General features: G+C 43.7%; 1 protein-coding gene across 5 annotated transcripts; it reads left to right on the top strand.

The window, feature by feature from the left end:
* The first annotated feature begins 1,096 nt into the window (after positions 1–1,096).
* On the top strand, positions 1,097–12,213 carry LOC147429566 (uncharacterized). Of its 5 annotated transcripts, none has more exons than XM_086495826.1 (12): positions 1,099–1,546; positions 2,453–2,573; positions 2,677–2,823; positions 8,583–8,629; positions 8,703–8,832; positions 8,932–9,066; positions 9,145–9,358; positions 9,487–9,630; positions 10,545–10,937; positions 11,040–11,220; positions 11,468–11,595; positions 11,728–12,213. In XM_086495826.1, exons 1-12 carry the CDS (start codon positions 1,334–1,336, stop codon positions 11,936–11,938), a joined length of 2,064 nt encoding a protein of 687 aa, XP_086351952.1. In that variant the 5' UTR covers positions 1,099–1,333; the 3' UTR covers positions 11,939–12,213. The 5 variants fall into 5 exon arrangements, with proteins under 5 accessions (XP_086351953.1, XP_086351952.1, XP_086351951.1 ...); XM_086495829.1 differs by adding an exon at positions 2,271–2,322 and having other exon boundaries at positions 1,409–1,546; positions 2,673–2,823; positions 8,703–9,066; XM_086495825.1 differs by having other exon boundaries at positions 8,703–9,066.
* The last annotated feature ends 694 nt before the right edge of the window (positions 12,214–12,907 follow it).

Genomic DNA, 12,907 nt, shown 5'->3' on the forward strand with positions numbered 1-12,907 from the left:
CATGTGCGAATGCCGACTTCTTTGAAGGAGAGAGTCTCCACATTCCTCCCTTGTTTTTAGATTCTTATAATAGACTCCTCTCATCTTTTTCAACCAAACTTAGCGTGCATGTTATAACCAACTAAAAATGTGCAAAGTATTAAACCTGCAAAGCGAGCACTTAACCTTCACAAATTTCACATTCAAAGATAGGTTCTTGATTGTGAGATTTTTCTCTTCAACACAATGTAAAAAAGAAGCACAATTTTTTTTATCGTGCATTAATGTATAAGTTGCAATACTATCTATGCTCAGATTTTCAAGAGAGGGTACTTAGGCATTACATGCATAAGTGGAGAGAATTCCTTCCTTGGCCCGTTTAGCCACCTAAACCGCGGCATTCAAAGTACATAATATGAAACCCATCATCTCGACTCATCATCACATCAATGTCGCAATCCTAGGTACTTGCTTCACAAAACATGATTGTCTATTGTTTGTACAAATTGGAGACAAATTTGGGTTGATCGAGACGATAAAGATAAATTGCTCTAATGTAACAACTGTCCATCTTCAACCGGAGACACATCATCTCGACTCATCGTCACATTGATGTCGCAGTCTTAGGTACTTGCTTCGCAAAACACCATTATTTGTTGTTTGTACAAATTGCATACAAATTAGGTTGATTGAAACTATAAAGATAAATTACTCTAATGTAACAACTGCCCATCTCAATCGGAGACACAATTTGTATCTAGCTACTTCCCTATCTCTTGGTCGTGCACGCGTGCAAAACTACATATCATTTATCCAACACATACTGTTCAATACGATTTACAATCTATATCTATGTCGATTCCTACTTCTACTCCCACTCACCCCATCTCTCTATCTCTACACCTACATTATAAATTTCGTCTTATTGATTAAGTTGTCTATTTTCAAAACTATGTCATTCATTTCAAACTAAATTTTGTATCTAGTCATGCTCTTTCTTCTACTCATATTAATCCTCTTTCTCTCTTCTTGCATTATAAATTTCAAATTGTTTTAGTAACTTAGGGGATACTTTTGTTCAATAACTCTTGCTTACTTTCTCCATCACAATACCACTTAGACATTTATCCCTTGCTTTCTATTTTCAAATTATAAACCAATTATAAATCTCTCCCCCTGCTTTTTGCTTTCAAAAATGTATGTCATTTTTGGATTAAATTTCACCATTCAAACTAAAACATGTACCTTCTCCCAATCACCTTCTTCCCATCACAAGCACTCTAGCTAAACAAACAACATATCTCAAGTTCTCTAGACTTCCCTTCCTTTGCGCTGCCCGTCCTGCGAGCTAGCTATGGAGGACGAAAGGGTGGGGGCCTTCAAACCCATATTTAACAGAGCGAGGGGAGCGCTACATCCTGCTTCTCCTCACGCCAGGAACGCTGCCTTGCTGCCTTTTCTCATCCACGTTTACCCCTGCAACTCCACCACCCTCGTTATTCTTGCTTCCGATTTCCATTCCAACACTTGGCATACTACTGTCTCCTTGGAGCAGCTCAACCACCTGGTATGGTAGAGAGAGAGAGAGAGAGAGAGAGAGAGAGAGAGAGAGAGAGAGAGAGAGAGAGCAAATGTGCCCAGTAGCTCCAGGGTCAACCTGGAGGTCAAGGGTTAGCATCAAGGGGGCCATCCGAGGCATTGCGTTGTAGAGTTTATGGCAATAAATTCGAATATGCTGATTCTGCATGTTCATGGGCGGTGTATATCAGAAATAGGATGTCTGGTTAGCCAGGGAGTCCGGGAGGGAGGTTGGAACGCCAGGATGAATGATATGACAAATATTCCACCACCATGACCTAGAGCACCATCTAGAACAAGCAGTGGTTATATGTTGTAAGGGCTCATTCCGATTGAGCTGGTGGTTTATGATATCCATGGTTTGGCTATTGCCTTCTAAAGAACAGGGCAGCAATTTTCAAAGGCTATTGCAGATGCAAAACTCTTCGACTAGGTATTACATTATGAAATAATTAACCATTCCAAACATTAGAAACCTTGCAACTTTTGGGAAGGTCTAAATGAGCGTGTTTGTGCTGGCCTTTTGCTGTATGTTGATGCTTTCATAATTTAGCAGGCACTTGCAAACTCGGACACCTTGTTCCCGTTAATATGTAAATAAACATCAGGACATGCGTTCGAGAGTAGGAATAACCGTCTTTAATATTTGAATTGAAATGAGCTTAATAACAATTATCTTTAAGCAGCTTAGTTTATCTGTGGTTTGTACATAGGGAGTCATCATGAAGAGTTTTGAAGGTGGATGCTGACGAATCATGTCTGAAGGTTTCTGCTTGTTTGTGTGAAACTCTATGAAAACATTGGTTCATTGGTTTGTTATCGTTAAGTGCCATGCATGCAATGTTTACCAAGAAAAGTGTTTCTGAGGGGCATTCCACTTGTTATTGTGCTGTAGAAAGAGAAGTTGGCTTGCAAGGGCGCTTTTCTTTGTTTTTTACAAAGTTTGCATGAAGCCCTTTGTTCAAGTGAAGTTGTTATTGAGCTTGGAGGTCCTGCAAGTGCAGTGGGTGGAAAAGGTGAGGTCAATGGAGTTTTAGCTTTTTACCTTGTCACAATGTTTTGTCATTATAATTCCGTTTAATGTTTTAAACTAATTTGCCAGCTTCATATATAAGGTAGGGGCTACATCTGCACTATTGAAGGCCTCTTTAAGTGCACATGGAACTTCAAAGGATTTAAGCTTCACACTCGACAATTTGAAGAGTCGGAATGGGACTGATGCAAGTGCTACTCTGGCTTTGGATTTGTACAACGCATATTTCTTAGGTAACCATTGAAGTTGCCCCCCCTCCCTTGCCCCGCTCTCTTTTCCACTTTCCCAATCCCTTCTTCTTCTTCTTCTTCTTCTTCTTCTTCTTCAATGTAGTGCATATGAAGAAGAATGTACGATCAGGTATCCAGTCTTCAGATTGTTGTCCAATGCTGCATAAAATTCTTCTCGCTGTTTTTTTATTCTATTGGCTTTTATAGAGAAAATATCAACTCACCCCTATGTCTTTGCTGTTGTAAAGCTTGAGGTTTGAGAATCAAGATATTTAGGGTCAAAAGTGTTGTGAGAGAGAGACCCGGGGTTCCTCAAAGCACCATAAATAAGAATATGAGTCAATAGAACAAGGCATATCACAAGATGCACTGAAGCTGCCGTTGTCTGGTTAGAGCATGAAGGCTGATGCAACAGTCCTGCATAAGAAGCTTCTTTGCGCTCAGCGGAAGACATAAGCGGGAAAGCCACAGGCGTTAATGAAATTAAATTGAACCAGGTAAAGGCTTTATGTGTTGACTGTTGGGACTTGATGCACTCTCCTTTTCATCCTGCAGACTAGTATCGTCTCCACTTTGGAACTACATCCTCCCCGTGTGAGAGAAAGTGCTCCTGTGAGAGACAGTGGAGCACTTTCTTTCTCACTCATACATACCAAAAGGAGGAACAGGTTGAAACCCTTAAACACTGAGAAATTTGTATACATACACGCCAACCTTCAACTTGTTTCCAAAATCAAAGCAAGAGGTTATGAGAAAGTGCAGGTAACTTGGGAAATGATCAATAAGGAGAAAGATGACGAGGACTGTGTCTCGAATGATCACCATGCACACACATTTCACACATGGGCAAGGCTGGACAAGGGTTTTTTTCCATGTGGGCACACTTTACTTTGAGTGTGTTGGGCTTATTGCCTTGGGACTAGAGTCTAGTACTTTTATAATTCACTCTTTATGCCATAATGTGAGCGGTGGGTACATTTCCATCACCCTTGAGTCTTGAGTCTTTTTAGGTCTTGATTTGCATAATGCATTTGTTGCTTTCAAGTTTCAAGGTTTTCATAGTGTTTTCTAATATAATTGTGTATGTTTCAAGTTTAAGTCACTAGGACACCTGCCATAAATGCAAGTTCATCCACCATCGATACATTCTTTTGCAAACTTGGCAAACTCGAATGCAAATGCATGTTTGCAACGTTTGCATGTATCTACGAGCCCTCCAAGCTTGGAGGGGCTATGTCTCTCTCATGCCACCAAGGAGATATGTAGGGGGAAGAGTGATGATGCCTCCAAAATGCTAGATGATGCTCGCAAAATCCTCGCCAAAAATGAGCCTCCATTCTCCTATGTTCAGGCATGTGGGTCCCGTGAACAAGCCTAGAAGGGTGTCAAATTAAGATTCCCAAGGCTTTCTTAAACTTACCTATGCTATGAAGTAGGTTTGGCATGTCCACATGTCACACAAAGACCATGTGTGTTATTAGGTGTACCAGATGATAAACGTGACATAGAATCAGATATTCCAGTCTCTCTCTCTCTCTCTCTAAACCCTAGCTCTCTCTGTAAACCCTAGATCTGTGGGTCTCCTCCAGGCGATGGGCAGCCTGTGGGGAGGCATTAGCATCTAAGATAGCCCTACAACATCAACACGTTTCATGCTCGGGCACTTAGCAGGTCGTGCTCACAGTCGATGGCTCGCACTCCGCAGTTCACGCTCATCAGTGCTCACAACAGGGCAGTTCGCGCTCAGTTTGTGGCTCAATACACAGGCGCCGTGCAACGTATCACCAACTGCCTTCTTCATCCACTTGCGGAGCCTGGTCTGGCCTCTATATCTGCCACTCTGCCAACAGCATCTTCGTCAACAGAGGGCTGCGTTAGTGGCAGGGGCAGGCCCAGTTTAACGAGTCACTCTCAATCGGCGGCTCAATACACAAGCAGCCCATTGAACAACTCTGTCGGCGGCATCTTCGTCACCAGAAGACTCCATTAGTTTAAGGAGCCCTTAGACTCTGTTCACACAGTCATGATGTCGAATGGTTTTCCAATCTCTCGCACAAGCAGGAGTTTTCTTGCGGTGGTAGTGTCACGTGCACATCTAACCCTATGTGTACGTGGACAAACTACTTCATGGCAAGGGTTCAGTTTAGTTAGAATAGGAAATGTTCTGGCACTTTTGTGAGTTTGTTCGCAGACCGTGCATGTCCAGGCACTTAGAGTAGATGCATATCCTCTGGTTGCACACAGCATGATCATCAGATTTCCATCAGAACCCATCGGGAGCATTTTTCCAGTGCATAGATTTATTTTTCCTATTTTAGCCATTTTTCACTTATTATTTTTAAGTGACTTTTGTTGGGAACTAGGTAGGGCAATTTTACGAAGCAAGTATATAAAGAAACCTAGTGCTAGCACTTTCTGGCAGAAGAGGCAGCAGGAGCTTCGGTTCAACAGGCACCTTCTCAGCAAGACCCCCTCCTAAGCAATTGACCTAGCGTTTTTTGCAAGGAGATCCCAATTCAGCCTTGGCGTTTTTGCATCCAAATTCAGCCCTTGGCGTTTTTGCATTGCAGATCAGCAGATCCACAGCAAGGCACAGCAGATCCACAGCAAGACACAACAGACTCCCTAGCATTAGCAGAATTCCACAGCAGAGCCCAGATCAGCCCATCGTTTTTGCATTAGCCTGACACCCTCAGCGTTTTTGCAGATCTTTGCGACAAGACCTCAAGAAGGACTAGGATTTTCAGTTTTCAGCAGTCAGACATCGTAGTAGAAGTCTCGAACCTCGCAGATTTCACCTTCCCGCAACAGATCCTCGCCGCACGGTCAAATCCTGCGAAGTTTGCATCTGCGTTTTCAGCGCGTCGTCGTCACATCGTCGTCATCGACATCGTCACCAACATAGAGTCAAAATTTAGCAGATAAAGATTTGCAGATTTCAGCCATTAACGTTTTCAGATTTCAACCCGTCTCGTCGTCGTCCTCATCGTCGTCGACATCGTCGACGAGTCCAAGCATTGTAGAGATTTGTGCAATCAATAGTAGAGACCACTCTCGCCATAGAGAGTGGGGCCTTCGGAGGAGGGTTTGACAACATTTTGGTGTCGTATTCTTCTCTCTCTATCTCTCAGTCTTAGCACCGTCATTCACAGTGTTCACTTTGTTTGTGTCCATTGCACTCTCACTAAAGGAACAGAAGGCTCTCCCTTCCGTAAGTAAAAGGAACCTTGAGCACAGTTTGGAGCACTCATCTTGAGCAAAGTTCAACATTCACTTCCGCTGCACCTTACATTGGTATCAGAGCTTTGGCAATGTTCTGTATCAGGATCTTCGCGACAAGACCTCATGAAGGACCAGCGTTTTCAGTTTTCAGCAGTCAGACATCGCAGTAGAAGTCCCGAACCTTGCAGATCTCACCTTCTCGTAGCAGATCCTCGCCGCACGGTCAGATCCCGTGAAGTTTGTAGTTTCAGCCCAGAAAACGCAGATTTCAGCATCTGCTTTTTCAGCGCGTCGTCGTCGCATCGTCGTCATCGACATCGTCACCGACATAGAGTCAGAATTCAGCATATTCAAGCCATTAGCATTTTCAGATTTCAACCTGTCTCGTCGTCGTCCTCATAATCGTCCACATTGTCGGCAAGTCCAAGCATTGTAGAGATTTATGCAAGCAATAATAGACCGCTCTCGCCATAGAGAGTGGGGCCTTCGGAGGAGGGTTTGACAACATTCTGGTGTCGTATTCTTCTCTCTCTATCTCTCAGTCTCAGCACCTTCATTCACAGTGTTCACCACTTTGTATGTGTCCATTGCACTCTCTCACTAAAGGAACGGAAGGCTCTCCCTTCCGTAAGTAAAAGGAACCTTGAGCACAATTCGGCGTACTCATCTTGAGCAAAGTTCAACATTCACTTCCGTTGCACCTTGCAGGGAGCAGCTGCGCCAAGGAAGGACTCCACCGCTCGACAAGAGGCAAGCATTACAGATCTGGAGGCTAAGGTACAAGAACTCATCGAGGAGAACGGAAAGCTAAAGGAGCGCTTGCGTAAATTGGAGGATGGGAAAGAAGTAGAGAGTCAAGCTTTGCTTGCAAAAGCACATGTAGTTGAATCCTCCCTTGTCGAGAGTGTCATGGAGGTACAAAAGAAAGCTCACGAGGCAGCACATAAAAAGATCGACACCAAGATACAAGCGGCCGTACAAGAGTGCCAACTACAAGAATCACTTGGCCTCAAGGTCAGGATTAGGGGGCTCCACCCACCATGGTGCAGTGACGAAGACACCCTTGAAGAAACAATCACCAAACTCATTGACATTCTTCAACCAATTCATATCAAGCTTGAAACTGTTTATTGGATCAACGACACACATAGGCATGTGCCACCCAAGCAATGTATCCTCACTTTCAAGGACAAAGAGGAGCTGATCAATTTGCTACGCTGGTCTCGACTCTTGAAGGGAACAAAGCTTTGGATCACTGAAGAATTAACCACGACGCAACTCAAGATGAAAGCAAGTGAAGATGCACGAAGCCCGCACGCAAGGTAAATGGGCAATCTATCGAGGTGGTAAAGTCATCATCCAAGAATTTTGAACTCCCAAGCCGGCTATCTCCTCACTTGAGCCCCCATAGGTTTTTGTTCTTTTCTTCTACCCTTTTGATGGACCCTCAGTCCTTAACTAATATGTATCAAACGCCCTCACATATTTGGAGCGATTGCTATGTTCTGTTTTTGGTCCCATGGTCATATCTGACCTCCATGGGGACGATGATTCAATCAATCTCTCTCTCTCTCTCAGGAGGGTACCAGCAGAAGCCAGGATATGCCAGTTGTGTCATGTAGAGCCGGAGATAGAGTTATATCACATTTGTCATTGTCTGGTATACTTTGAGATATGAGACCGTTTTCACTGTCTATTCAGAGGGGGCTTTGGACCGTTGGCTAGAGTCATGAGATATCAAGATCAAAGATGCCTCGGGTTGTTTTTGCTAGAGCTGCGCAGACATAGGGAGAGTCTCTTGAGGACCAGGTAGTGGGAGACATTCACAGAGGGAGATCAGTGGCTTCTTTAGAGTAGGGACTCAGCAGCCGGGTGAGCATGCTTCACAGAAAACTTCAAAGCCCACTTCTACCAAAGGTGTATTAGTGGACAGAGCCACTGAGCTTGACGCCCACGTCTACGAGGGCAACCACGACATTGACGGAGGCTCCACCAGAAAATCAGGACTATTCTAGCACGACATGGGAGACGCCCAATACGACTATTTACAGAGGCGGATATTGACGAAGCTCTTTAGCGACCCATGCAATACTTTCTCGGACAACGCCCGATGCCGGGCATCCTTGGACATGGATGATGATGATGATGATTTTCAGTCTGACAATTTTAGTCTTTTAGTTTTAGTCCTTCACTTTAGTTCATTTTATTTTTGTACCCAAACATTGGATTAGATCCACAAGGACTATCAATTTGGTCTCATAGGTCATTTTGGCCTTTTGAAGACGTTTAATATAACATTTCATTTCCTCTCTCTCTCTCTCTCTCTCTCTCTCTCTCTCTCTCTCTCTCTCTCTCTCTCTCTCCCTCTAAGGTCTCTTGGGATAATTTCCTACGACGTTAAAATACTCTTTTTCTTCTTTTCTCTCTCTCTCTCTCTCTCTCTCTCTCTCTCTCTGTGTGTGTGTGTGTGTGTGTGCACGTGCGTGCATGTGCATAATAATGATGTGTACTGATTCTTGTGTTTGTGCTGCGTGTGTCAGCACAAAATCGGATATTAGAGCTGGAAGCGAATCTTGAAGAAGAAAAGGTATCAAGAGGTTTTCCTTTTCCAAATTTACAGTTTAAGATGTCAGTGCCCAAGCTGTTTTGTGCATTTTCAGCAAAAGAGTGTGAATGTTTTGGATGCAATACTTGAGGGGAAAGCTGCCTCTATGCACTTTCGACAAAGCTCTCTTCCTAATATAGTGCACAATGAGGAGCCACCATCATGGTCTGGTGCCACATCACCGGGTGTGCTACTGTCGACTCAGTCACCTACCCCTTCCATCAACTTAGGGTCATACCTCTCTCCGTCCATCCCTTCAAACTTACCTAATGAATACTCTCCAGGGTTCAATATGACAGTCGCTGACAAGACATACAAATCATCTGAAAGCTTGCTTACTCGTGCAAAGGGGCTCTGTCGAACCTCTGCTCTAAAATTATGTGAGGAGAACAGTTATTCAAGGTCTGTTAAAAAGGCAGGTATTGCTTAACAATTGTATTTCTCTTCTGGAAACTAGCTGCTAGGGTGCAGTTATCTAATATAACTTTGGCTCACAGCAAAGGCAGTCAAAGGTCTTGTTGAACTGCATACTGATAGCAGTGGAGCTTTAGCCACAACCACTATTTATGAGGCCAATGATTGCGATGAAGGTGGCCTTACGTCTTATCAAGGAGTTCAAAAGAGGAAGTATCGGGAGCTAAATTCAGACCTTATCACAAAGATAGAATCTGGTGGAGAGAATAGAAGTGCCAAGACAGACACTTGGGCAAGGTATTCAGTCCTCTCTTTCCCAAAATTGCGTTCTTCCAAAATTTATTTTTTAATTTCAAAAATCAATGTCTGAGCTTAAACAACGTTGTTCCAGCTGAAAAAGTGCCTTTTTCCTTTTGTATCAATAGGCGGCATTATATGGAATGGCGAAGAGACTTGGGTCTTCTTGAAAAAGAGATTGAAGAAATACCTTTACCAGAGTTTGCTGAAAGTCTAGTCAAATTTTTCTGCATGGTAAAAAAGCGCAATGGTGATTTATTCCCATCTGAAAGGTAATTGATCCTTGACACCAGTTCACATCCAAGGTCGTGTGAGCTCAGGACTCTTATGTCCAGGCGTGCCAAAACAGTAACAGGCATATTGTATGAGTGAGTGCATGTGTGACTGCACACGCGTATGTGTGCATGTTATGGACGAGAGAGGGGGTGGGGAGTATTGAATAAGGGACTTCGGAACCAATTTCAAATTGACTGCTGCTACAGAGTTTCATTGAAATGTTCTTCAAGCCTCTGTTGTGGAGAGACTGGAGGTGTTTTGGTCAGGATCATACTGAGCGAGTGGCTTGCACTGTCGTCTGACATCTCTTGGGATGGATTGAGGTTTCAAGTCGTCTTGTGCACTCCTTTCGTAGTGCTGCCTCGTTTGGTTGTGTGTCAAGTAACCTATTGGCTTCTTCTCTCTTGGAGGTTCTTGGTGGACTCTTCATACCCATCCTAGTTTTGCTCTGTGCCCCCTTTCAGGAATGAACGGCTCCTTGGAGTTGATGGTGTGTCTTTGCAGGCAGCTTGCTCTTCCTAGAGCTGAGACTTGGTTTCTATCATCAACTTTTGTCGTAATGTTTCATGCTAACAGCTCAGGGTTGCTTCTGCACACTCCATTGCCATTTGCTGGTTGTTTGCATGGTACTGGTTCCCAGTCTGGTAAAGTATAAGGCCCGAGGGTGTTCCTTGACCATCCTTGCCCTTTTCCTTCCTATGTTTGTTGAAACTTCTATTGTCTGCTCGTATGGGAACTTTCCTTTTATGTGTGGTTTTGTGCCCCATTTGTTGTGCCGACCAGCTAGGCTTGGGTTGTTGCGGGCATTGTTTGGTTTAGCGTTATGAGTAACGACTCTCAGAATTATGTTAGTGTGTCCATTATCTCATGCTTCTGGAAAGAGTATATAATTTTATTCTGGCTTTGACAGCTTGAAGGCCATGTATCGGGCTTATGTGCGCATTCTTCAAGCAAATTACAAGAAACTTCGGATGGAAGGCAGCTATAGTGGGGCCATTGTGGACGCAGCAAAAGACACCATTTTTGAGAAAGCTCGCATTGCGTGCGTAGAAGCAATGAAACATAGCCTTTTGCATGGAGCCAATACAAGCAAGAAAAGGAAGACAGGCATTTTAGCGACCAACATTTTGCATGATATGTTGTTGTTGGATGAAAATCAAGTCGCAACCCCAAGTGGTTTGTGCAGAAGGCTTTGTTACTATTGTATCCACAAATTTGGTATTGATGATCATATGGAGCTCTATGACACAACGGATATTGAATTCGAGAGGATGGTCAGTGACCAAGGGACAGCTATTTGGAAGTAAGCTCCAAAAGAACAAACTGCTACAAAGTATTTGGGTTTCTTTTTATTTCTGTTGTGCTGTTTGAGGTTTGCAAATTGGGTCAATGCATGGTAATACAGTTACAATGAAAGGAAAGCTGAGAAGTACAAAAGAAAGGAGCTCTTTCGAGCCATTATTCAATGTGATGACAAAGACGTAGTGGAGTGCTTCGACAAATATTTTATGCATCTGCCACCCAAGCCACTGGCGGAGGAACCAAGGCGCCTGTTTCTTGCACCAATAAAGCGGCCGACAACAACTGTAATCTATTCATCTGTTTAGTTAGAAGGTCTATGTTTTAGTTTTGTTTCTTTCATTTCTCTGAGGGGACACATGAAAAAAACCATCGTTGTTCTTAAGATTTTGGTCTCATAGGCCATATTGGCGTTCTACAGACGTTAATATAGTCTTTCTTTCTTTCTTCATGCGTAGGGGAGTGCTTGTTTCCATGAAGTTTGAAATGCATCCAATTGGCGGTGACATGTTAGTTGTCTTGTTTGCGAGTCAGGTGTGGTTCCGTCACCAGAACATAAGCTCGAGAACTCTTCAAGAATGGTATAGGTACATGAAACCAAGAGTATTGGAAGACAGGCATGGCATGCAAGACTCAATGAATCAACCACCATGCTTGTTAAGGTAAGTAAAGGTGCCGTTCTTCAGATGATTTTGCAACAACCCTCTTTTACTGTACCCTTTTTGGTGGGGTCCTACACATTTAATCTCGTTAGGCTGCGGAGCTTTATAGCAGCTTGTGGTGCATAATTTCAGGTGTGAAGGCGACTGTCAGAAAGGTATAGATGTAGATGAGAATGTCAACATGCCAGCAATGGACATGATGGATGAAAATGGAAATGACAAGGCAACACAAAGTGGAACATCAGGAAACAATCCTGAAATTCAGGGTGATTTGGGGGAAGATGGCAATGAAGGTGATGCTGAAGAAGACCGTGATGAAGATGACTTGACAGATGTTGATTAGTATATTGCAGCTTAAGTCGTTAAGTGCCAAAAAGAAGGATGAAAGCTCTGGTGACTGTTTGCGCAACTATGATGCACATGACTGCCTTGTATCACACACATGCTAGGTGGTTGAGACCCGTTGTATACAAAATTAGCTAGGAGGGAAAACAAGTGATAAAATCACGAGGCTTGCTGAGTCATGGTGTTGAAACCCTTGGAAAATAATTGGTGTTGATATGCCCCAAAAAGCGGTCTTGTTTTTAATAAGTTTCCAATACGAGCTTGAATTTTTTTTTTTCTCTCTCTCTCTCTCTCTCTCTGTCGCATTATCCGAGGATATGTATATTTGGTATATTAATATGCTACCCCCATGCCTAAAAAAGGCCTTGTTTTAAAAAGATTCCAATAGGGGGTACCCAATCGTATTAAATCAAAAAATATACCCAATCAAATTAAATAAAAAAATAGCCTCATTAAGTTTAGATGGCAAAAGGAAGGGTGATAGAGGAAGCGATTGCGTGTTCTCTCTCTCTCTGGATAGTTTCCTACGACCTCAAAATTCTCTTCTTCTCCTTCTCTTCGTCTGTAGGCTGGAGTAGCCGTCTTGGGCAAAGCATGGAGGGAGGGAAGGAGGGAGCAAAGAGCTCTCTCTCTCTCTCTCTCTCTCTCTCTCTCTCTCTCTCTCTCTCTGTGGTGATAGAGAAGATTGCGTGTTCTCTCTCTCTCTGGATAGTTTCCTACGACCTCAAAATTCTCTTCTTCTTCTCCTTCTCTTCGTATGTAGGCTGGAGTAACCGTCTTGGGCAAAGCATGGAGGGAGGGAAGGAGGAGGGAGCAAAGAGCTCTCTCTCTCTCTCTCTCTCTCTCTCTCTCTCTCTCCCGCCTTGCCGTGCACTGTAGCCGACGTTGCACCCACGCGCCCGTTGTCCTGCCTTGCTCGTGCGCTCTCGCACTCTCCCCCTCCCCTTCCCCCCCACGCTTGCTGCAC

This window comes from Adiantum capillus-veneris, chromosome 22, assembly GCF_014529385.1.
Source record: "Adiantum capillus-veneris isolate H3 chromosome 22, ASM1452938v2, whole genome shotgun sequence".
NCBI lineage: Eukaryota > Viridiplantae > Streptophyta > Polypodiopsida > Polypodiales > Pteridaceae > Adiantum > Adiantum capillus-veneris.